This window comes from Fulmarus glacialis, unplaced genomic scaffold (genome assembly GCF_000690835.1).
Source record: "Fulmarus glacialis isolate BGI_N327 unplaced genomic scaffold, ASM69083v1 scaffold6811, whole genome shotgun sequence".
Classification (NCBI taxonomy): domain Eukaryota; kingdom Metazoa; phylum Chordata; class Aves; order Procellariiformes; family Procellariidae; genus Fulmarus; species Fulmarus glacialis.
Window position 1 is genome coordinate 47450 of NW_009190778.1, and position 27117 is coordinate 74566.

General features: G+C 39.5%; 1 protein-coding gene across 1 annotated transcript in view; it reads right to left on the bottom strand.

Annotated features, from left to right (window-relative positions):
- LOC104083054 (ankyrin repeat and KH domain-containing protein 1-like) overlaps positions 1 to 27117 on the bottom strand; it is a gene marked incomplete at its 5' end in the record, with an annotated part of 78381 nt that overhangs the window by 47259 nt on the left and 4005 nt on the right. Inside the window, 2 exon segments of the mRNA XM_009586415.1 lie at positions 1 to 120; positions 4609 to 4765. The exon segment at positions 1 to 120 is cut by the window's left edge and continues 58 nt beyond it. Of these exon segments, the coding sequence (XP_009584710.1) occupies positions 1 to 120; positions 4609 to 4765 (277 nt within the window).

Consider the following 27117-nt stretch of genomic DNA (forward strand, 5'->3'; position numbering starts at 1 on the left):
CAGGCCAAGCAAAGGAGACTCTCCCCTTCTTCAGTATGTTCATTTACGCTTCTTCCTTCATCCAACAGCTTCCGGACAGCATTTACATCCCCATCTGAGCAAGCTTCTGCCAAACTGCGACTGGAAAATCAGTTACCACAGAATAAGCAAAAATAAATCTGCAATAGGTGGGTAGCTTTCCTATGCAAGGAAGAAGTCTTTAAGTAAAGACTCATGACACTAGTACTAAGCCTTACTAGAAAATATACCTTACAGATATTTTTTTTTTTAAAGAAAAAGTATATATATATATACACACACACACACATATTATTTCCATAAATGAAACAGAGATAAAGACCTTGCTTATGTCTAAATTAGCTCTTGTTCTCATCAGTTGCTAACTCACATAAGCTCTCATATAGACTAGATGCAGAGAAGAGTGCTCAAAACCAGGTAATTTGTGGTGTTTGCAAGATACAGAAGTAAACCTCACTGATGCTATTCACACTTCGGTGGAATGCCAGATGCAGAGAGGCTATGACCACAACAAATTACTGACTATAGGTACCAGGCAAATTTCTAGTAGAGATAAAGCCAAAACGTGAACAGCCTAGTATCACAGAGACCGCTAATACTGAATACTGCAATAAGACAAACTTCTGACTGTTGTCTCTCCTGTAGTAGGACGATTTCCTTCTCTGCCCTAGCCCAAAGCTTTTTTCTTTTAATTGAAAACACCAGTTTCTTAATTTAAGCAGCCATTTCCAAGAAGAAAAAAAACTTACCTTACCTAATGACATCTTAAAGGAAGAAAGGAGAGGAGCCTCACAGAAGTTTACTATGTTTCCTTTCATGCACTATTAAAAGCATATTACAGAAGTTTTCAGATGGATGAAATCAGCCAATTGAACTGCACATTTTTTAAAGAGCAATAACAGCAGAAATCCTACATGGAACACTACTAACTCATCCTTAAAAAAAAGCCTTAAGAGGTAATTACAAGCTAAGAGTTAGAAGGAAAAGACAAGACAAACCCCAGGTTCTTGGAAACTCAGAATTCTATAATCACTACTTTAACCATCATTACCTCTGAAGTAGAGAGAATAGCTATTTCCCCCAAGACCTAGGAAAGTACACTAAACAAATCTTGAAATAGGTGAGCTGAGCTTCAATTTATTTCAAACCAAGTCACCTGTCCTTTAAATCTTTTTCTGTACAAAAAAGAAGTCTAACAGCAAAGACAACTGTTAATGCACTACTAAACGCAAGTGTAAACAAGAGCAAGTCATGCTCAGTACCAATTCAGTTACACTTCTCCAACTGATGATATAATTCTATTTAGAAATTATATGCAAGGAATCATGGTCCCTCAGCCACTTGGAACCAAACTACAGTTAATGCCCTGGTGGGAGGGGGAAGGGAAGAAGAGCCTTCTGTTATAAACACTAGAGGACTGTATGTGATGCATTCCTATCAGTATATTTTATTTGCAAAATATGGAAGCTTGTTTCTTGAAACAAAAGCTAGTATACTCAGATTGAAAGCCTCAAATGTCTACTTTTCTTCTGTAAAAGATAGTTCACTCAAGAAATTCACTCACAATGAAGAAAGTATCCATCTGAGCACAAAGTTCCCTCAGGAAAGCATACAAGTTTCAATTTTCAATTGTTCAAAGACTGTAATGGTTAAACTCTGGTAAGTCTCTATTTTAAAAGGAACTCATTTGCCATATACCCCAAAATGAAATAAACTGTGCTAGCAGCTGCTAGATAAAAGCTGAGATCTGACCTGAAGAGAATATCCAGTATCTGATCACTTACATTTGCATTGTAATCACCAAGTATTTTAAGTAAAATAACTGATATTTTGGTTAAGTTTATTATTTGGCTACATAGTCAAGTCCATATACTGAAGCAATGGGATCCCACTAAAAGGCTGCAGGACACTATCAAATCTGCCACCTTCTCCTGGGAGGCAGTAAGGACAGCTATGTGCTTACAGCACAAGCAGTCACTCAAACAGCCCTGCTGCAACCCACACGTAACTGGGCATTTACAGCTCGGGTTCCCGTGTTCAGCTGTGAGGAGAGGGTGGGGATTTATGCACTTCTGCACACACATAGTCTAGCCTTTAGAAATGGGAGCCACCCAACACCATAATCCATGAGACAAATCCTGAAACAGATCCATCATTCTCAGAAGATGACCTTAAACCACCTCATATAATACAGAACTGCTGTGAAACCAAATATGCTCTGGGAAAAAGCTATTAAAAACAAGACTCTTAGTTGATTCTAGTTGACCCAGGCACCTCAAGACGTCTCCCAGTTTGCTCCCTGGTCAGGTTCCCTTTGAGGTATTTCCAAGGCATTTAGTAGAAGTGGCAAGAATGACACTGGGATGCTCTTCCAAATGAAGCACAGGATGCCGTTGACCTTTGCTCCAAGAGTGCATTGCTGGCTCATGTTCCACTTGTTGTCCACCTCGAAACTCAGGTCTTTTTCCAGCCATTCAGCCCTCCCTATCTGTACCAACGCACAGAGATATTCCTCCCCAGGTGCAAGACTCTGCACTTCCCTTCGTGGAATTTCATGAGATTCTTGCTGGCCCCTTTCTCCAGCAGTCAAGGTTCCTCTGAATGGCAGCAAAACCATCTGGTCCATCAACCACTCCTTTCAGTTTTGTATCATCTGCAAACTTGCTGAGGATGTACTCTGTACCATCACGTGGGTAACTGATGAAGGGGTTAAACAGTACTAGCCCCAATATCATCCCGTGGAGTACGCCGCTAGCAACTTGCCTTCACCTGGACTCTGAGCCTAGTAGTTCAGACAGTTTTCAATCCACCTCACTGTCCACCTACTGGTCTGTACTTCATCAGCTCGTCCCACAGGATGCTGTGGGATACAGTGTGAAAAGATTTGCTAAGTCAAGATGAACAGCATCCACTGCTCTCCTCTCATCTACCAACATAGCCATCTCATTGTAGAAGGCTGTAAGGTCAGGCTTGATCTCCCCTTTGTAAAACCATGCTGACTACTTCCCATCATCATTTTGTACTCACTGTGTTAGGAAATGGCTTCCAGGAGGATTTGCTGCATCACCTTTTCATGGACTGCGGTGAGGCTAACCTGCCTGTAAGTCCCTTGGATCTTTTTTCTTGCCCTTCTTGAGAGCAGGGGTGACATTTGCTTACTTCCAGTACTCAGGAACCTCCGTCATTCCCCATGACCTTTCAAATAAATTGAGACTAGCCTCGCAGTGACATCAGCCAGCTCCTTCAGTACTCATGGGTGCATCCTATCAGGTCCCATGAACTTGTCCGCTGGACTATGTCCAACCTGTTTAAATGCTCCCTGACCTGATACCAACCAAGGGCAAGCCCTCCTTTCTCCAGACTCATCTCAGGGGCTCGGGATTCCTGAAAGCAAATCTCACCAGTAAAGCCCAAGGCAAAGGCAGCATTCACTACCTCTTCCTCTTCTGTGTCCCCATCACCACCTCCCCTGCCATATTCTGAGGCAGGCCCACATCTTCCCTCATCTTCCATTTGCAGATGATATACTCACACTAGTATATCTTGTTGCCTTTCATGCCCTTTGCCAGATTCAACTTTGGTGGGCTTTGGCTTTCCTAACCATGTCCCTGTATGCTGGAACATTGTCTCTATATTCCCCATGGGCCACCTGGCCTGCTTCCACCTCTTGTATGCTTCCTTTTTATGTTCAAGCATGCTTCCCCCAGCATATTTTCATCTCCGCATGTTTTGATCCACAAGTAATTTCGTTAGCTCCAGTTAAGAAATGAAACTATATTTGTTCTACATTTGTACTTATATTTTGAGCAATGACTCAAGACTACTGTCCTTACCGTAAGCACTTTGTTTTGCAAATCCCAAGTCTGAATTTCAAGAGGACATGCATATGAAAGGAAACTTAAGACTTTCAATTTTTGATCCTAGATCTGAAGTTCAACACAATATGCAGTCACACCATCCCAACAGTTTAGGAACTATCTGCATCACCAGAGTAGAAAATATTTCAGGACCCCTAAAGATGCTTTGGAATTACCAATGTAGAAGAAAGCTTTTGACGACATAGGACAAATCCTCAGTTCTGTCACCATGGGAGTTAAATGCCGTCCTCGTTAATTATCAGTTACAAAAAGTTATCAGATAATATAGTTTCATTTTCCCCTAAGTTCCTGAGCAAGATCCTGGGGCAAATCGCTGCCCTGTAAGTATTACTATTCTCTTCCAACTTTTAATACAATGAACTAGATTCATTAGTTTCCAACAAAGTATGCTGAGGCAGTAATTAGAGAACTATCACCAACTTTTCTACAGCTAAGAATTTAACCCGTTTTTGAAAAAGAAATCAACTGTCTAGTACACAGAAAAAGCAGCAGGTTAGAAAATAACAGTTTTTTGTATTTTTCTCTTACACTTTGAAGTGTAGGATCTGATGGGATCTTAGGGTAGTTACACCTTCAGATTCAATAACTTTGCTTCTGCTAGTAGTAAAGCAGATACATTACCATACTAACTATAAAATTGAATTTGAAATTACAAATACAAATTTACATGCTATAGCTGGGAAACTGGGGATGGGAAGCGATCAATACATACTTGTCCACTTGTCCTGCATTGTGATTGTTCTCTGCTCTCATCCGCGTCAATGCAGCAGCAGCTTCATCCAGTGCACAGCTGACAGAGGACGTCAGTCTTCGGAGAACCTCAGGATCTGCGAAGGCTTTACCATCGGCAGTGGACAATTTACCAATTCCTTCAGTGTACGTTCGTTCATCAGTCAGGTTAGTATGAAAGTCACACAAAAGAAATGCAAAGACACTATTTTAGATTTCAGCCACATGCACTATTAGTTAAAAATCATTTGCAAACATGCCAGAGAATCAGCTACTTAAAAGTAACTGTTAACATTTGCCTAAGACCTGAACATTTAATTAACTATAATATGGCAGTAAGAAAAGTATTTTTCAACTGGCAGCTTCATTACCTGTCCCAAATTCCCAACTCATACCTCTAAAGAATTAAAAAAAAAATAAATAAAATAAAAAAAAAAATATCTCGGGGGAATAAGGATAAGTCTAGGGGTCAAGCCCAAAACCAGAAGTTTGGGAAACAGGTATTCCACAGGCTTGGTTTAATACTTTCTGAATGTGAAGAATTTTCCAATTTAAAATGTAAAGTTATTATCCCTTTCCCACCCAACTCCACCCAAAATGAAGTGGACTTATCTCTAATATATATTTTCTTTTTTAAGAGTAGGAAAAAATTTTTAAAAGTTATTAGCTTAAATTCCCAATAATTCAACATTCTAAACTGCACAGCTCTAGCAACACGCACAAAAATTATGAAACAAAATTTCAAGTATTTTAAGTATACTTAAAATCAATGCCCCCTCCCCTCTACACTAACATTACACAGTAGAAATGCTTACTCAAGGAACTTTTTTAACAGCTTCTTTTTTAAAAACAGTTTCTTTTCTGCAAGACTAAGGCAGAAGGCCAATACATAACAGCACCATAAGCAGGTATTTATCCCACTCGTTTACATGGCTGATACAAAATTATGGTACAGCTGTGTAGTTTTACTCCACACAGGTTTTACTGCATGTAGTTCTCACAGCCTTGAGCACAGCCTATTTGACGTATGCAAACGTATCCCTTCCCCCCCCAACACCAAAAAATCAATTTCACATGCTACAAAAAGCTAACAGTTACTGGTTTATATAGCTACCTTCACCAGTGATGAATCAGTAACTTTTCAATTCCTTAGCTGTAAACAGGGTCAAATTAGATATAAACCTCTGAAAATAACACATCTTATACCTCAGAAGATTTGCTATTTTGTATGTGCATATCTCTGCAAGATTGATTTACACCATGTCTCCCACAACCCAGCTTGTAACTATTACAGAAAAAATACTGAAACCATACTTTGAAAGTTTTGAACATTGTCTTCAGACAATGTATCTCCCTAGTTTGAGAGCATCCAATTTGTTTCTCATTAATGTAGGAATCACTACTTACCAAATTTCTCCACCCTGAAAACAATTTAGGCCAGCATGCGCCAGGCACACTCTGTTATATTACCCTATATCACTGCTGCAGTGCTGTTAAGTGTTGGCTTACAGTATTCAAACTCAGTGTTGCTGGAAATGAAGAGTCCCTATCCTGTCATCAAGGCAGACGCTTAAGATGGGGTGCAGAAGTTTACTTGGCCGACTGAAACTGAGCATGGGCTATGAAAGTTGAGATGAGCTGCTTAAGATACTTGGTCAGATCCAAGCACACTACCTCCCTGGCTCCAACATCCTACCTCTGGATCACCTCAGCACTGTCAAGAGGCTATGAAAAGCAATTCACAATAAATTGCCCACTGTGCAATAAAATGAGAAATTACAACTAGATCTGTCCACACCAGTGGTTTTTGAAGACTGTCTAGTGCACTGCAGAGCAATCAGAGCAGAGAAACGTAAGGCCACGGACTCTTGACTCCAAGTACTGGAAGAGGCTACCGGCCACATGCCCCCTTCCACCTCCAAACTGTTGAGGCCGTAACCTTTCTAGCCACTGCTGTTAAATATAGTGAGACTATAAATAACAAGCCTCAAACACCACAGCTCACACCTCACATATTAACGTAAGCTGAATTTGTTGTTGGTTTAAAAGGGGATGTCGGCTCTGCAGTTGCGGCAGGTTGGACAGCAGGGGATAGTCACTGCGAAACTGCACCAGGGATTCGACTTAGTACCAAACACACAGAGAAAGTGATAGTTTTTACATAGATCTGCTTCCCCAGGACAGCTCACAGAGTAAATACACAGACATTTACACTAGCTATTTCTGGTGGCAGTGCTGGCTTACACTAGCTTGCAGAGAACGTAAAAGTTCACTAAGGAAAGAAAGGGAATTAAGTCTTCACAATTCAGCACTGAGGCCTCATCTAGAACCACTGCAACCAAAGCTGAACACTATGGTAAGCAAAGTGAAAAAGTACCCGAGATAAATCCACAGGATTTAGAACAATGACCCCTGAGCAAAGGCTAAAAAGAGTAGATTTAGCTTACAAGGAGCCGTTTCCTTCCACTTAAAAGGGTCTCATGAAGGAGCTGGTAAACAGCTCTACTGCTGGCAAACGAAGTGGGAAATAAAAAGCCCAGTCAAAAAAAACTCCAAAACAAAACAAAAAACCCCAAAAACAAAACAAACGAACAAACAAAACCATCAAAAAACACGAACAAAAAATGGGGGAAGGGGGAAAGAAAAAAAAAAACCACAAGCAACCAAAAAACAGCAAAACACAAAATGACCTGGCTATCTGAAACTAAACTGGGTATCTCAATCACTTCAAATCACTAAGGTAGTAGATCAGACAGCTTACCTAGACAAGCAGAACCTATACTTGACTATTCTCTCCATTTTCAAAGTTTGCTTGTTGAAGCATTCATATCTGGGATTTCTGAAGGCAAGAGAAGTCACACCACAGATCTAAGTCCTGTGTCCTGTAAAGGCAAAGGAACTTCAACCACTGCAGAGCTCCTGCTCCAAAGTATCTGTTTTCATGGCTGGTGGTCTCCTGGAGGACTTACCAACCACAGGTCACTGGCTCTTCCTTCCAGCTGGTAAAAGCACACTGACAGCTCACTACAGTTTCCTACTGTGTTCCAAAAAAGGTGCTATAACCACACCAAGGACTTTCGGAGGGTAAGCTGAAGATGCCTTTTATTTACCTCACCAGCTAGGGCTCAACCGAGGTGCCATCCCCAGCTGTTAATTTCCTACTTTTTTTTTTATACTGCACATGCCAAAACTAATCAACAGCCACAGAAGGCATCAGAGCAGACATTTGTTAGGCTGAATGGAGTAAAAAGGAGATAGACTAGAAGAATTATCACTGCAGATATCCATTCATTTATTTCCCTTTTGCAGGTTTACAGTACCATCTAAATAATTGCTCAGTTTTTACTTCGCTGTGATTTAGGATGACTCTGTCAGAATCTTACTGCTGTAATGCTCACTTATCTTTTAATCTCTAATTTAATTGTTTTTGCATTCACTTCATAACCATTTCCTCATGTCACTCCCTCAGGTGTTTAAGACACCTCATGCACACAGGGACAGCAACAATCTGATCTACACGCAGGTGCTGGACTAGAACTCTTCTTGTCTCCTCCCATCCAATGAATACTGAAAGCATCCTCAAGACCATTCTCCACATTTGCTCGAATTCATCCTTCTTGCACACAAGTGATCACAACTTCTCACATTATTACAGTCTCACTACCATGTTACTGATTACTGATCTGACACTACCTGAACTGAAACCCAGTGTTTGACATTCTGTGCTTGCTGCAGGGCAATGGCACATTTTCAGGAATACAAGCCACCACAGAGGTTGTATAACACCATCTTTTCATGATGATGAGAATATGAGACTGCAGACTGTTTTTTATTGAGAACAGTTTACACTCTTTAACCATATGGAGATGGTGATGGTTACTCAAGGCAAAGGTACAGCTTGCCACTAAAATTATTAAGAGCATGTTCATAAGCAAACCAAAAGGAAGTACTTCCATACAACATGAGCTGCCATGTAAAGGCCAAAAAAGTGAATTTAAAAATAGATCAGATAGCTTCATAGAAGGCATAGGCTTTACAGTAATACTAAGAAGGACATTCCCGAATGAGAGACTACTGGAAGGATAGAGAGAGGAGAGAATATCACCTATACTGTGATCTTACTGCTTTTCCCTCAAGTGTCCGCAGCTAGCCCACTGCAGGGCACAGGGAGCTAGACACACCTTCAGTCTGCCTTTGTGGGGTAGTTCTTTAGCTGAGCACTGTCTGCTGAAGCCATGTGCCAGAGTGTTCACGAACCCTGGCAGGGACAAGACGAGCAGCATTATCGAACAACTGAAAAGAGATCTCTTAACCATCCCTGGGATGCCCAGAGAAGTGGTAGATGCCCCATCCCTGGAAGTGTTCAAGGTCAGGTTGGACAGGGTTTTGAGCAACCTGATCTAGTGGGAGATGTCCCTGCCCATGGCAGGGGGGTTGGACTGGATGATTTCTGAAGGTCACTTCCAACCCAAAAACCATTTTATGCTTCTATAGGCTCCCCTGACTGGAAATAGATGACCTAGCTCCAACCCATCCAACACATCAACACACAGATCTCTAAATGTGAGAGAAAAGTATGCCAAGAAAATCGTTCTGAATTCCAGGATCTGCAAGCAGATTAGTCCTTCTACTGGGCCACAAACCACCAATTCTATGGTACACAGATTCAGGCTGCATCTGAAAAGGCTATTTCCATCCGTTTAAACAAGTCAACAGTTTAACAGAGATGGAATGTCCAGTACAACTGACTACTATATAACTAGGTTGAGTCTGGAGCAGATGATTTTTTTTTTCCCTCTGACGCTACTATGGCACTCTACCCTCCCTACTGGATAAAGTTCATACCAAAGATAAAGAAAATACTTAAGTGTAGTTTCTAGCTAGTAGCTCATAATTATCACCATTTGAAATACCTTAAAAAGAAATTACTCTGGTATGGAGCCCACAGTTAAGTCCCTCATACAAACACAACTGGTCAACATATGCTTCGAACATCAAAGGAGATTGTTCCAAAGAGATCAACATATCTAAGCATAAGAGGTAACATCCAATAATCCTCACAAAAAACTGCAGAGTCAGTGGTAATTATGCTCCTTCCAGGTCAGTTCCAGCACACCGTATGTTCTAACACACACTTGAGGCCATTCACCTGCTAACGTGTCCAATTTATGATCTCATGTTCATCACAAAGTCTAACTCAACTTCAGCTCACATGGAATCATCTGCTGGTCCTAGAAGCTTAAAGGGATCCTCTGTTTCCTTAAGGTCTTACATCACTTGCCCCCCAAAGGCAGGTTTTAATAGAAATGCAGACAGCTTTAAAAGCCCAAAAGAAGAATGAAATGAGAATCATGGCCCAGAAATGTGTCTTTTTTTTTTTTAATGGTAATGTCAAGAACCTGCTTTAATCAGCATGGCATACAAGTAGTACCTCAAACAAGGTGAAGAGGGTTCAGGGAAGGAGAGAGGGGACTGTGTTTTAGCTTCTTTATTAGAATCCCCATTCAGAGGAATCGGGAAGTTCTAGACTATCAAAAGGAACTGCTACAGTCTTGTGCAACAAGCAGTAACTCTACCAGAAAAGTATTAATTCTAGCACATCACACAGGTGCTACCACAAGACAAGAAAGCAAGAAGCAGGACTAAGCATACCCTGTTCTGTAAGGTCTCAGGTGGCTTAACTCAAATTCTCAACACAGGTGTGGCTCCCCTAACAACACATCAGAGGAATTCAGTTCAGGCATGTTAAGAGTAGAACCTAAGGGAAGATTTCCTAAAGAAAAGAGATTTCTCAGGACCTTTTAATCCACATGTTACAAGTTTATTTCTGGTAATACCTAGAAGCAGTGCAGCATCCGCAGAAAGTTACCACCTACTATTTTCTGTAAATTCTAGCAGTGGCGGAAGCAAGCAGAGATGATACCGGTCATCTACCGAACAGCAGGCTGCTGTTCTCTGCAATGTCCTAACTTCCTGCTTTGTGTATGTTAACAGAAGGTGATTTTCTAACTAACAAAAAAGTGTGCACTTCACTCCTCTCTCATGATGTCAAAATACTTTCCCAAACACTAGGTTCATATTACATCATTTTCAGAGCCAGTAAACCAAAGTATAGTGCTGTCAGCACACTCACCAAGACCCACACTGATCTTCTGGCAAACCCAGGAAAACGCCAAATCAGCTCTAACCTGCTGCCCATGTTTAATGCCTAAGCAAGGTTTGCAAAATTCTAGTTGCCTTGAACAAGTAACTTAAGTTAGCAGCCAGGTGGTGAAGCAACTGGAATTGGCAAGCACAGCACAAACGCCAAGAGCACACTCATTGCCAGACCAGTGCCCGCTCTGCTCCAGGTCAGGCTTCAACCACTGCACGATGCTCCCAGCACGGCCACTGCCGGTTAGAAAGACACGGGCACAGCAACACTGAAGACAGTTTTGTCTCACCAGTCTTCTAATAGACCCCAGCTACCCAAAAAAAAAAACCCCACCAAAAACCTGGGTCCTGCTGACCACACAGCAATGGAAAGACAGACAGACTTTAGTCTTGCAAAAGAGATTTCAGCAAGGATGCAACAAAAATTACTTCAGCCCATGTAAAGTCAGAGTGGATTGTGCTGGCTCTATGTTTTCTTGTAAAAAACAGTCCAAAGCCAAGCACATTTTCAAGTTTCACTATTTTTGCATCAAGATATCTAATTTACAACATCAGAATGAGGGATATCATATATTTACAATTTTTTGAATATATTTTAAATATTTAAATGTGTTTTATTGTACGATCATTGCTCAGACTAAAGTCCTCAAGGAAGAAACCACACATTGAGTAGTGTTCTTTGTAATTAGAAGAGCTAATAATTCATTCTAGTCTAGTCATCTTTCTAAAATTCATGTGCTTTTAAAAACTTTAAGATAATGTTGTTAAAAAAAAATGTAATACACACTAAGCTAAAGAACATTAGAGTTACAAGGGGAAGTTTACTTGCTGTGTAAGGAAAATAACTGTTTTAAGTCAGAGTATAGACTGAGCTACACCATTGGGATTTTTGGGTAAGCCATTTGGCCTTTAAAGCAAATTTCTTCATTAAAGCAGTTAGATATCTAAGACACTTGGCAATACCCTTTCTAATCACTACATAACAGATTATCACACATTACTGTGCCATTATGTATGAGATTACCCATTAGCGCTTAAATAAGCATGCAATTTCATAGATAATATGAATCTCTTTAAACACCAATAATTATTTTGAACAAGAAAATATGGACTAAATTGGTTGGGTCCCCCTTCCTGCTCCGGATTCTTCCTAAATCAGTCTTTCTACACTGTATAATACTCAGACTCAGAGATAGGAAACCTTAACCCCTATTTAAGAGAAAGGGTTATTCCCAAAAGACAGATGTGAATAAAATCAAAGATGACAAAATCATGGTGACACATATTGGTCACGTTTTCAAAGGCCTGATCAATCCTCATTCAGACTAAGCTAGTTCCCTAGCCCATCTTCAGCAGCCAGTAGCAAGAAAAAATATAATTCTATACCTGCCTTCTCTGATTCATTCTATACACTTCCCATGTGCTTAAATTGTAACTTCGTTGACCATTACTAAACTTCTTGCCAAAATTCACAACGCTCTCTTAAACACAGCACGGCTGGATTATTCAAGTTGACTAAATGGCATATATGTTGAGTTTACAAATCTAATTTTTGTGATCCTTACAGCCCCCTTTTTACTATGGCAAAATAAGGTACCTGAGTGATTTGTCTTACAACTAGCCATATATCATAACTGAAAGATTTTTCCTTTCCAACAAATACAGACCTCTAAAGGCTCTACAACAGCACCTTGAAAAGTTTTTGAATCTTTTCTAGTGTCACCCAGTAACATTTCTGGAAGGCTAATATCGTTCTTTATTACCGAGCCGATTAAAAATCAACCTCTCTAAAGGCAGTGCCATTCCCTGGGAAGCAGCACTTGAGATCCGTGCGGCCACCACGGTGCTTCAAGACCACACCTACTGCGCTGGCTAGCTCCGTGATTTTCACAATGCAAGTAATTCCCCTTGTACAGCACGGTCAGCTTGCCTGAGCAGGCTGCAGCTTGATAGCTTCCTCAGCAGATGATTTATCACCTTATAAAACCAAACAGAAAACCCAGAGTAGGAGAATGTCCCTTCTAATTGTATTCTGCTGTATATACCAGATTTCAACTCAATGACATTCCCAGATTGAAATGGTAACCCTGAAGTTTACTCAGTTTACTTGTTGCCATCCAGGTTCGGTTCCTTGGCTGTTTTCTGTTGGTTTTAGCGGTAAACCTATCAAAGTGTGAAAGTTCAGGGTACTACAAAGCCAGTGTAATATATCAAAAACAGAGCTTGTCTTCTGCCCCCAAATCCCTTTCTAAGATAAAATCCAATGAATAAATATCTAAACACATATCCCCTCCTGCCCCAAAGTCATAATAGCTCAAAATCATGCATCAATAAGATGCCAGCTTCTAGTTAAAATATAAAAATCTTCGGACAAGTGCTGAGTCTTCTGTTGGCTATTCCCTCCCCACTTGTAAGTGCCAGATTTTGGGGGGCAGAACTCAAACTATAAGAGACTTCAGCAAGAGGTCATGTTTATTTCCGCACCGCAAAACATACCGCCTAGAAGGGATTCTTTCATACAGAACTAGATTTAAAGTTTTAAGTTTTCCCAACACCTTTCTGAGATTAAAAAAGTTCAGCACTTCTGCTGGAAACAGATCATGCCATAAGGTAAATGAAGCATCCTTCCGACATGACATAGTGGGTGAGCAGATCACCACTGTTATACTCAAAAAATCTCACTCCAGAAACCATTTAGAACAGACTAAGCTGTTACTGTCTCGTGGAATGCCTCCAAACAAAACATACAGGCAAAAAATCATGCAGAGGTATCACCTGATCACCTCATGTGTGCAGCCAAAGCTAGCCATGAGCCTTCCTGATGCTTCAGTCCTTCACAGCGATGTATTTGCAGCATAGTAACAGCATTTCTAAACTAATCCATATCAAAAGGCTGCTCCACAGCAGTCAAACCCTGTAATTAGCACTGCCATACCTCTATCCAGGCAAAAGCTTCAAGCATCTTCACACAGGATAACCCCTGCTTCAGGGAAGTCATGTCTATTACTCAGGTACATCAGAGCTGGATCATGTGCGTTAACTAAATTTGGCGCTTTTGGAATGCATTTGAGCAACTGTGCCTAGCCAGTGGGCCCATCAGATATCTCAGAGAAGGGCTGTGGCCACATAGTGCAGAGTAATTGCAAAAGGTATCTGCAGTAGGTCTAGCTCTTTCTAGAAGAGCTGGTCTTCCTCAGCCTACACTGTACAGTTATTCAATCCAGTAACTCCCACCATATGCCTGGAAACCCCATACAGCTACAGAAAAACTTCAAACTTTCCCAAGCAGAGTACCTGTAGAGAAGAAAGAATAGTCTTGCCCATGGACAGTACCAGCAAAGAGGATGATCAGCTCACTGTAGCTTAGGCACTTGGTGCCAATCTGACAGCAGAAAGGCTCAGCTTAACTCCTTGAGTAAGCCTTTGCCATCTTCCAAATCACAATAAAAGAATTCTCCTGCAAATAGTTCTACTGCCTTAATGTGACACCAGAACTGACAGGGGTGGCAGAAGAAAGCATTCATTATTGTGCAAAGGAAACCTGATGTTGTGCCTAACTTCAGACCCAAAAGGATCAGACAATTAATGGCAGCGCTACTATTTAAAATCCTGGCATATCTGAAACATGCCCTCAAGATGGCAAAAGGCTTGTAAAAATAGAAAAATTTGGTTTGACTGGGAAAGGAGAGGAGGAAGGTGGCAAATTCCAAATCCCTTAGGAGAGAAAACCCGTTGGGAAAGACAAAACAAGAACATCTCTTGATAGCAACCACACAGAATAAACACTTTTATTAAGTAATGGGGAACTATTTAGACCACAACTAACTAAACCCCATAGAAGTTCTACCTTTCCCTCACAAAAAATTGGTATTTTTTGCTTAGCTAAATCTCCCTGAAAAACGTGTTTGGTCCTTTGAAATTTCTCACTTAAAAGACATTTTAGTGTAGGTATAGCCTAGAGTCTCTTTTTGAGAAAAGTAGTAACCAGAATGCTTCTCCATTTTTCAACTGGTCATTCTAACACTATTAGTCCCAGGCAGGGAGTAGCAGAGATTCGATATCATAGGGTTTATTTTAGCTTTGTTTTCTGAAACACTAAAAAAAACTACGTTGAGACTTTCAGTCTTTTCAAAGTCAAGTACACGCCTTTGTAATCTTCACCACTGAATATCAAAATTATAGTCTGATCTTGGCTCCAGTGCACTGAAAACTTACTGTACCCTTAACATCCCTGTTGTAACTATGCTGAACACAAGAATTTATCCTTTTATATACATTTGATACAAACTTTCACTATAAAACTGTATTTTTTCCCCTGTATGACCAAGTGCATGGCACAGCTTGGGGGTTTGGTGGGGGTTTTTTTGAGTAATTAGCATTTTACAGTATTTCATATGTCACCATCAGAGTTCCCGAAGAGTTCCAGAGCAGCCGAGTTTTCAATTTCTACAAATCAGATTCCCGACAGCAAACCATCACGCCCAAAAACGACATTGTCAATGTTATCTGAAAAATCATGTTCTGATCATCTGCTAAGCATTTTCTGGCAAAAGCAGAAATATAATTTTATTCTCCTGGGTTTTCTTTCATGGTCTTAACCTCAAAATATCCCTTTCTTCACAAATCTCCGCTCCTAAAAATAATAGGAACTCGCCCACTTGAGCAATATACACAAGTGAAAGGGGATGTCTGAAAAAACTGAAAGGCCATCACAACATACACGTCATTGGAGAAAAATACACTTAATTCCAGCTTCTAGTTTTTCACTTGCTTGACGCTGCAAACTCTTAATATTATATTTGCATTTACATATATTTCAACGTAGTTGTCAGAACAGGAGCCAGAAATCTCGATGACATTTCTCTCTGCTTTCCAGTGTGGCAACTGTAGCAGCGAGATTTTCTTTTTTCAGAATCAAAAGCCAGGAATCAAAAGCTAGGAAGTACTTCTCCAGCTACAATTAGTTCCTACTGTTATTTTGGTAACATTTTGATGACAAGGGTTCCTTTTTGGGATCATCTGCTTTTACATCAGTGTGCTCAGATATCTCAAAATCCGAAAACTAATTTTCTGTACTTCAGCACAAACATGAATTCTTGTTTAACTAGTCAATACTCATTAACATTTACATTTCTTTTGAGAGTTTCCCCATTAGATTTCAGTTTAGTCTCATGTTACTTCAATACCAGGTTACCTACCCAGGTAATTCACGGTATTAGCCAGCAACTTCCACTTTTACTAAAGCTTGGAAGCCCCGTAAACAAATTCAGCAACGAAAAACCAGCTCTACATAGACTTACAGATGGTTCTAGCAAAATCCCAATCTCCCCAAGTAGTCTGCAGTTTCATCTAATTCCTCTCCACCAACCCAATCCACCCATTTCCTTTGTTTTCAGGATGCAAGAAAGAATACAGATGTTTGACAGATATGGAATACCACACATTTTAACTTAAAATGCTAAAATAAACAATTGGTTTAAGCCTTGTGACAGAGTTTTGTTACCATATAAAATATAAGAGTTCAAATAGGAAAGAATAATACCAGAAAAGTTATCCATAACTATCTCCTCATACTCTGCATCTTATTTAAATTCCTGAGCATGACATACTTTGCTACAGCATAACTCATTTTTTCAAGCTTTCACTAGGCATCCATTTTCCCTCATTGTATGAAAATTGAGTTACCTTTTCTAAAGCTTTTCTAAACAACATGAGCTCTTCTGTGCAGATTTAATATTTGGCCACTGCGAGAAAGATGACTCAGTACTCCTCCTCTCCCTGGGTTTCCCTAGGCACTCCCACCAACCCCACTGCACTCACAGTTGGGAAAAGAAAAGGGAGCTTTCTACCAGCACAAGAAGATTAATTTGACCAGCAAAGGGTCTTTCTAGCCACCACCAGAACTGGCAAGAGGAGAGAAAACTGTGCAGCCAGGAACAGAAGATTCCTGCCTGATGGTGACAGCAAATAGCCACTAAACCACCTCACACACTTTCCCCCTGTCCACTCATTCAGAACATCCAAATTTTGATGTTTCCTAATCAAGTATCTTTATAAAGAAACCCAACCTTTCCATTTTTCAAAATTTTGTTTCTATTAAATCTCTAGCAAAGAAACATTTGCCTTACTACAAGGTGACAAGTTCCCAGATACAATCCTCAACACTGCTGATTCCTTACAGGAACCAGACCTTCAGACACATTCATCATGTATGTGCACAAAATCATGCTGATCACTCAACCAAATGCACTTTGATCCCATACATACTACACGTAGTTAATATGGAAGCATCATGAATTACTCCTGCGTCACAGTTACAGATGTACTTCGTCATCAGCAAATGGCTTTTTCACCTATCTCACTGCAGATAAGCGTCTGGGAGAGATATCTGCCTTTTGGATTACCTTGTGCTTTAAAGAAGCAGCTACAATTAGGACAAAAGCAATGAGTGAAAAAAAAAAAAGCCAGTTCTGTCGCAGTCATCATTTAAACAGCAATTCAATGGCTGAATTGCTTTAAACAAAGCAAACTAAAGCTCAGGGGAGAACATGAGAGGGCTTGTAGTTCAACACAAAGCTTGAAGAATTATATTCAAGTACAAGAAAGTGTTCATATTTTCTCTAGCAGAGAAGTAAAAATTTAACACAATTATGAACAGAACAGACATTAATGCTGAACTTGTCTAGATTGGTCTGAAGTGTTCACTCATTCTCCTCTTTTCCTTTTTTTTGTGTGCTTTTTGTTTGTTTTTTGTTTTGAAGTATCTTTGGAAGAATTACACCTTGGTCCAAAACCTAGTGAGTACATTCCCCACACCTATGAAATACTACAAAAAATCATGGCAAAAACTACTTAGTAGGCACTGAAAGCTATTACACATATGAACCCCTGGACTGAAGTTCCTACTCTCTACCTACCACTAACAGCTAGGCTTCAATCAACATGTAACTGCTAGTTTATCTCATCTTTGACTCCAGAGCATCCCTGTTGGCCGAAGCATCTGCTCAGCTAGTGTATTCAAGAGGCAACAAGATGGAGAGGTAAGACAGAAAGGAGGGGAGAAAGGAGCATCTTCCTCAGCCCCAAGATTTTGTACTGGAAAAAAGAAGTTTAGTTTCTTCAAGGAACCTGGCTTTTTAAAAAAAAAAAAAAAGTGTAGGGCAAAAGAGATGAAGCTAAACTAGATCTTTTCAATGTGTGGCAATAGAGATTCCTACAAAAGAGGTTTGTTCAAACTATCTGTATTTTGGCTTGCAAGATACATCAAATGCAAGTACAGACATTTGAATTTGGCCTTGGACAGAGGAGAAAGCTTCTGTTTACTCATTGTGAGTTAAGAGCAAAGGTAGAAGACCAGCCCATCAGAAAAAAAAACCAAACTAAAAGCCTGACTGACATTCCATAGGGACTGCTAGGGAAGAACTGCAATAAGAAAGGGTCAGACAAAACAATTATTCATCAAGAAATTGCTCTAACCCTGGGACAGTTGCAACCCAGTAACTACAACTGTTGTAAGGCACATGTCAATCCAGGGATGATCCCCACAGCACAAACTACTCTTTTTCCAGATTTTCTCAGTCTGTGAAGATCTAATGTCTACCAGGCATCTATACTGGAATATTTAGAAAAAAAATTCTGCATCCTATAGAAAAGTCTCCGCACCCTGCCTGTCTTCCCTCAGTATATGAGCTAGTTATAGTTAGTGCAGTATTGTACAACAAGATCTGACAGTAACTCAGGTATTTTTATTAAGCAAGTCACAGAGTAACAGCTAATTCTACCAGCTCCAGTAAACTGTTGGGGTTTGTTCTGTTTTGGTTTTTTTTGTTTTGTTTTGTGTTTTTTTTTTTTTTTGGGGGGGGGGTGTTAATTAAAAAAGGCACTTTTACCCACGGCAGCTAAGGCCTCCTTTCTAACATGTTTTTGATTGTAAGAAAATGTATGGTCTTGCACTTGAGAGGAATATTCAAAACAATGCTAACTTTAATCCAAATTGTAAACGAGAAGGATGGGATTAAGCACTAGTTTATAAATATCTACATTACTCTGGACATGAACTTGTTTTGGTGCTTCTCTAGGATTAAATGGGAGGTACTGTATATTACAGTTAAATAGGAGCTTATCACTTCATTTTTCAATGACAAAGTCAGGGGTTTTTTAGGGTTTTTTTCGCCCTTAACACAGATAAAAGCCAGCAATACACACCCAGAAAGATCTGCCATGGCAGCAAAATCACAGCGAATTACTTGGGTGCCTGATGCCTTTTCCATTGCTGGTCTTCTTTTCTCTCCCTCGCTACCTCCTCCTGCAACACCTTTTCCAGGGCCACAGCACCAGCAAGTATTCAAGTACATTTATGCACTTAAAACAAATGCTCTTCTGGTTGTATCACGCTTGACAGTACTACTGTGATTAGCAAAGGGAAAACTTCAGCCACAAGCTGAATTTTTTGCCTGGCTTTGTTTAGCTTTTAAATGGACACAGGCTCAAATGGCAGACTCAGCACATCTCCCCTAGAGACAGGCAGTCACCTGCTCACGCCCGGTCAAATGAGGCATGAGGCAACACATACATACCAGCACACTCAACTGGATCGTAATGACAGTATATGGTGCTAAACAAACATGCAAGAATTGGTATCATCTACCAAGTGCCCCAGCAAGAATCAAAGGAGCTAGGCTCCAAATCAGAGCTTTGGACATCAGCTCTGACACTTCTGTATTTCAAGGAAGCATCCAGGCTACAGACTGAGAAAAAAGAATCAGATTGCTTCTGGCTGCTTATACAAAGTAGTATTAAAACCCCAAGTCACTCTTGAGGAATTTATTTTATTTAAGTTCAGATTGTAGTGCTTACAATATTTACCCATACAACTATAAAGACAGCAACTTTGTAAATGATCCAGAAGCAGAAATCATGAGCTTTGTAAGGAGAGCTTCAAAATAAATTATTTACTTCGTGCCATCAAATATGGAAAAGTTTACAAGGTTTATTTCATTATTTTACAGAAAAATACCGAGGCTAACAGTAGGCAGTTATTCTTCAATTCCTGGTTCTTCCTTTCATGCCTTATCAGAGAGGAAAACTAATATTTCCTCATTTCAAGTCTAACAACTGCTTTTCTCCAAGAATTTGAAAGATATACCTCAAAGAGCTAAGACTGCTACTGAAACACGGAAAGGAGGAACGTGGAAATAGTACTGTCCACTCTGGGAGGGTAAAGGAGTAAAGAAAAACCCCACAAATCCCTCAGAAACATCAAGAGAAGAAAAAATTTATTCATGCTGAAGAAGGTGCATACAATTCCTATTCTTGACTTCTAGCATTCTAACCAAGCCAAGTATTTTAAGTCTCATCTACTTTAGGGCTTCTGACCTTTGAAAACAAGTTACTTTACAGAAACTCTCACCTATTTTGTGGTAGAAGGAGAAAAGAGTGGAATTACTTTCTGCTTTTTGAGTAAGGCTTATGGAGGAAAAGTATCATACCCCTATGGAGACCAACACCAGGATATGACCATGCACAATAGAGATGCAGGGAGAACTCAAATGACCTTTGAATGCTATTTATAGGCGAACATCCCACTTGAACTCTTTTCTCCAAATTTCTTGCATTCAGTGGAGAACGGAGTCCAAATGGGCTGTAATTGCTTTCCTGAATCAGAAAATGGCTGTGGCTCAGTACAGTGCTCAGTGACTAGCTGGGAAAAAAGTTTGAAAATATTTCTACATTTTCAAGCCAAGAACTAAGAGTAAACTTTGAGGGCCAATAACATCATCGACTTAACTGAGAAGCCCATGGACTTTTAGCCCCCATAATGCCAATTACGTATGGCAAAGCAAGCCAAAATACTCGAGTTTTGTTTTGGTCAGCCTCTGAAAATAAGATCACCACCCTAACGGTGTATAGCACAGACTAGTGTACAAATTCATGTTTCAATCTGAACATTTGAGAAACTGTTCATAAAACCTCTCCTCTACCTAAGAAGATCCACAGCATTCAGTGTACTGCCATTACACAGACGCTGCATAACAAAACATCCTGAAAATAAGACCTCTAGGAATGCCACAGTAGATTACAGAGTACAAAACAACCAAAGATCAGGATGCTACAGTCTTCAGAAAGAAAATAAGAAATTTATTTTACCATGACCCAACTTAAAGAAAGAACACACCCATCTACTGTTAATGCATTAGAAAAAACCAGCCCTCTACAAGAACAGTCCAGGGGACTCATACCATCACATCTTTTTATATTGTGGCATCCTCCTAAAGTTCAAAAACGAAAAGGGAAGAGGACACAGGTGCATCAAGAGATGCAGTTTCACCTAGGTCCATGTCTCTGAAGCTCTTCTTCAGATGGAGTTTTTGTCCATCAGAGGTCACAGAATACAACACGTGGCACCACAAAGCACAAGTTTTACTGAGCTGTTTTGGAGCCCAATGCAAAAAAATTGTAACAAGCATTAATCCAATGGATAGCTTCTGGATGGTGTTGCTTCAAATAGCAAGTATGGAAAAGTCTGGCCAACTAAGATTTTACTAAAGCAAACTTCTTCCATTATTTCTCTCCAGGTCTTTGCTTTTATCTGCATAAAGACTAAAATAAAATTGTTCTACTTCTTACTCTGTCTCTACAGTCTAGGAACATCAGGCACTGGGTGCGCTCACTATAAGAGAAGACTAATAGCCAAAAGCACAGCCACATTGCAAGTTTCTTCTCTTTACATTATTAAATCTTCCTACATGCTCCTTTCCCTATAGAGACTTCCAAAACATTCTGTTTGCTTGGTTTTGGCAATACAAGGCAAAGCCAACTGGAAGTCAGGCCAGGTTGGTTAGAATATTTTTGCTCACTGTGGCCTTCCTCTGTTACTCAAAAGTTACTCTTTGAAAGCAAAGATTTACCCTTTATAACGATTCAGATTCAAGAAGTTTTTAAAGGACATATCCAAAGAGGAGTGTCAGCAAATATATATATATATGCACACAGGAATAATCAGCTGCACACACAGAGGAATAATCAACTGCACACACAGAGGAATAATTTGTTCAGGTAACAATTCTTCAGAAAAGATAGATTGGAAGTAAAATTCAACTTGTAAACCAACATTTCTCCTGCAAAAGGCAGACAACAAACTGAGATGCACAAACAAAAGCACAGCTTGCAGGACAGATGAAATAACACTCCTACTCTCCATGCATCAACAGAGCTCAACTTGAGTAATATGACTAATTTGGGGCAACAAGCTATGAAGAGAGATCATGCACAGAGACTCCAGAGGAGAACAAGAACAGATGAAAGTCTAAATAACATGAGTTAAGGGCAGAGAAAGATTTGATGTTATTTAGCCTAAAAAAGAAAAAAAAAAATGTTTAGAACTGAGGAAGATAACAGTCTGCAAGTGGGTTCTAAGGATGGCTGCTTTGAAAAAGGGAACACTGAGCTTGGATATGATACATAAAACAAGCACCCAAAGCAACCAATGGCTTTACTAGGACAACCTTCTTCCTTCCCTCCTGAAGCTCTTCCATAGCAGCTTAATGCCCCCTTTGCCCCCAAGTTATATATTTCAGCATGTAACACTGAGGACTGACAGTCAGAAAAACCTTCGCATCCTAAGGACTGCAATTGGCTCAGCATGCTGTGGAGCTTCCAGTACTGGAGATAGTTTTGTCTAACCAGTTCTTAAAGCCACCTGTCAGGAATGGCACAAGCACAGCTGAATTTGCCTGGGGAGAAGGAAGAGAAGGACAGAAAGCTAGATCTAATGAGATTTCTTTCAGCTCTATTTTTCAAAAAGTTTTAAGAAGCTGTACAGAATTTGAGCAAAAGGTGATGGCTAAATGACAAGTTAGTAATTACTGTTTTAGAGAGAATGCTTTGCTACACAGGGAAAAAAGTTGTTACAGAACTGCACTGTGCCTTTTGTTCCCACAGCAAGTATTTTCTTCATGGCTACAATGAGGATAAATTTGTGCAACGCAATAATTTTTTTTTTAAAGTTCCCTAGTATGTGTTGAATCCTCAAGTATTTAAATACTTCATATTCACAAAGAATATAAACTCCGTTTTTGTGCAAGATGCTTAATGTACTACAGCTTGTTTTAAATCAAGAGATTTAAATTCTTTCAAATTTCTTAGCTTTCAAAATAAGGTCTTTAAAAAGGCAGAAAATACTTTGTAAATACTTTGCCATGAAGGTGCTCATGCCCCATTGCAAAAAAAAAAAAAAAACCACAACAACCCACTTGCTTCCTTATGTAGAATCAAAGATGAGTGGTAGTATACTTTACATAATTTTATTTTTCATTAATCTGGTGAAAACTAGCTTGACTTTCTAGAAATAAGCAGAATTTGACCATTTACGCTACGCATATACGATATTATAATTTCTTTTCCTAGAAACTTGTTTATTGTAATTACTACCTAAATATAAAATAGTAATATTTTGTCCAAGGTGAGTATCAATGACTCAGTATAATCTGTTGCTTCTGACACTTTAAAAACCCCAAATATTTAATACCATTATAAAACTGATAGAAGAACAATGTATTGTAGGTCTGCCAACAAGAGCTCAATTAATTCCTCTCACGTGTCCCGAGACACTCGTCACAGTGCACGAAGTAGACAGTTTAAGCATCTCTTATATAAACAGGTAGCAAGCAGCCCTGCTGCCAATATAATTACATTACATCTCACAGTACACTTCCAATCAGCCCCAGAAGGGGTGGCTACACATTCAGACTACCAACCTGATTTACCAGTCTGTCTAGTATGAAGCTCAGTGGCTGGCACTAGTTACTGCCACTGCACTTCGCCATTAAGTTACAGAACATCAAAAAAAATTGAACTCTGAGCGGTGAGATTCAGATCTGATCTTCTGCACACTATGAAGCGTTCACTTAATACTCAACTCTGTTCTGAACACTTCTAAATTCTGGTTTTATCATCATGTGCTAAGGAAGCTACATGACTGACAAATGCAGAAAACAATCAAAAATGCAAACTTAAAACCCAAGTCTGTGTAATTTAGTTTTTTTAATAAACTATTAATAGAGTCTTCCTGCAGGAGATACAAGCAAGAAACACAGGCTTTTCTACCTCCTCACTCCTTCCTCACTCTCCTGATGCACTTAGGGAGAAGAGTTACATTTTGATAAACTCAAACTTGCAAGCGTAGTAACTGCTTCATTTCACAAGGTTAACATCTACACTCCCCTCTTACACAGGCAGCACAAAGAAAGAATCATACCAGTAGCCATCTGTTTAGAGAGAGAAAGCATGCACATGAATGAAGCAGAACACAGAAAAAATACTATACCACACTCAAAAGAAGATACATTCTGTGTAAAACATTTGGGTCAACAGCAATATGTACCAGATACTAGCTTTAAGCAGCCTGTAGTTTGGGCTAGTGTTCTTTTTTTTTCCTGTACCTGATTAATATCACAGACCCACATAACTAGCTTACCTGCAATATTGCTATGCAAGATCTTTATTTATCAACTCTAGCACAAACCTCAAGACAACCAAAACAAAAACTTGCTTCAATGTACTGTCAACAAACAAGTCTTACTAGCTGTCCCACAACAGACCCCTTATCCCCTGTAAGGGGTACCAGCTCCCCAGTTCGGACCGCAGTACCACACAGCCAGCTCTAAGCCGACCGCCAGCAATAGCACAAAGCCCAGTGTAAGCTTCTGCACCCCACTGCAAAGGCTGAACGCGATTATTTTGACATTGATGGATGAAGGAAGCATACATGTTTAAAAAAAAAAAAAAAAAGAGTAGGATCTTCTCTTGGTACAGGCTAAATTCCATCTCAATTCAGGCATTACGTAGGACTGTCAATAAAGCACTGCTGCTTTTCTCCTGCCCAAACCCTCCTTACTTTCCTTCTTTGGCTGAGGCTACTCCAAACACTAATATAATAAGAAGTCCTGAAAACATTACTGAATGGAAAAAAGTTTTTAACAAGGAACATCCCCATATTGGAACAGGAGAACAAAGGGGATTTTATCTTGCAGAAGATTCCAACTTGCATGAAAAATAAGATATGGCAGAAGTAAAATAGAAAGGAGAAGTACAGTTAAAAAAAAAATATCCAGGACTTTGAGAAAATCATGTTGTTTACAGTACGGTCATAAAGCACTGGCTATTAACAATGACCTCCGAGATATATATAGACAGTCATATATATAGATATATATAAGTATGCAGACAACTTAAGAGATTGATGAGTACCCTGGCCAATTTTAATACTTCACAAATTAAAACTTGTACCTTTTTGTCTCGTCTCTTCCCACTCCCCATCCCCACTGAGGAAAAGTTAAAATCTCAGAATCATCTTTGCCAAAGAATTCCAAAAGCTTAGTGTTCAGATCTGGTAAGAAAACTTAGCTGTCTGATACCTAAAAGCATCAATTTAAGTGTTACGACAATGAAACCGTTCTTCACAGCAAGATCCAACTGAAAAAGCACCAAACAATACAAAGCTGGTACATTTGACGCACTTTCGAAGTATGGAAGTTAATTTGACTAAGAGCAGGATTAGACTAGACTTTTTCTAATCTAAAAGCCTACTAGATTAGAAAAAATATTTAAATCATGCAAAACCTCAGAGAAATAGAATATTAATAATTCAATTACATGCACAAAATTCAGACAGTTTATCCAACTTACTCAAAAGCACAACACATCTGTACATTTCACATACCATATATTCCTTCCCACTCTGAATCTTTAGATGGTGAAGAAAGAAAATGAGCAAGTCACTGTAATATGCCAGTATCTCAAAAGGCAAAAGTCTTCCAGTTAACAAGACAGTGGTGATTTTAGTAGTAGCACAGCTTTGATCTCTAAACAAACGTCTAGAATAAAGCCTATTTCGAACTTTCTTAATGAAAACTGTTTCTCTTATTTGATCCGTGTACTGCATCCATATAACACCAAATATTTCAGATCAGATCAAATTAGGGTGAAAAGCCTTTCTTGGTTTAACAAAAAAAAAAAAAAAACAAAACAGTCAAAATAGTTGGACTAAGGTAAGACTTTTGCCATGTTGAAGGTGGCTAAACACACTTCAAATCTGATATTGCTACATTTTCACAATAAAGTTCCACCTTTGCTCAAAGTCCAGCAATCCTCTCTCAGATTCCCCCCAGTAAAGACCCCAATACAGATCTAGAAATGTATTTGTTACATTCCACGAGCACAGAGGTGCAGTCATTAAATTGACAAACATGAATCGTCTGTTTTCTGCAGCCCTCAACTTCTACAGTTTGAAGTGGAGCTTGGATAACCCTTCAGAGGTTAAGTTTCTAATGGATTAGATGCCCACCTCCATTTAAATCACAAGTAAGTTACTCATCAGCCCTAAGAAAAGAAACACCAGGTCCACACATGAATCTTACTGATCATAAACAACATAGAATCATAGAATTTATCTAGCCCAGTCTCTGACACTTTCCAAGGGGTATCTTTGAGGCAGGATGAATGCAAGCTGTGCATCTTTTGGACTGTTCTTTCAGACCACAGCTCACTCCCTGGTAGTGCTGGATCACAGGTCTATCTTGTCACATTCAACCCCTCTCATGTTGGGGGAAATAAAAATAGTTTATTTTATTTTAATCAAAAAACCCCTTGCTGTTACTGAATAATGAATGGGTTTGGTCACATCACAAAAAAAAAAAAGCAGGTTTGGTCAACAGCTTGGCAAGTGGGTAAACAGAGAGATACAGACACACACTGGAAAGCATTCAATTTTACAATTGCTGAATCTCACTCTATCCTTTCAGTTTATCCTAAAGCAGGCAGATTTTATCTGGGCCCATTCACATTTTGACCTGTGTTCTGTATTTCCACTAAGTAGGTGATTACTTCCACTTTTTGCCTTCCCCAGTTCCAGAATACACAACCCACTCCCCACCCCCCCCGCCAAAAGAGCAGTATCAGGCCCTCATGCCTGAATCAATTACTGAAATGCACCAGGTATTAACAGACACTTGTTATTAAAACTAGATTTCTCTTTCACCATTTATACTGCATTTAATCATTTGAGACTTTGGAGTCTCAAATACACCACACCATTTACGTGAGGGTCTCTAGTCACCTTTAATCTTTTATTTCAACAGAAAAAAAAGACTTATATAACACTGTTCCCTGTTTGAACATAAGGATGGACTACTCACATCTGTTTCATTAAGCAAACCCTTGGCTGAACACGGTTCCTCTCCAAAATACTCTGATTTTCCTCAGAAGCCTCTTATAAACAATAGTAGGACTTCTGAAGAACTCACTGCTAACAAAACTCCTCCCTGTGTAGATACTCAACAGG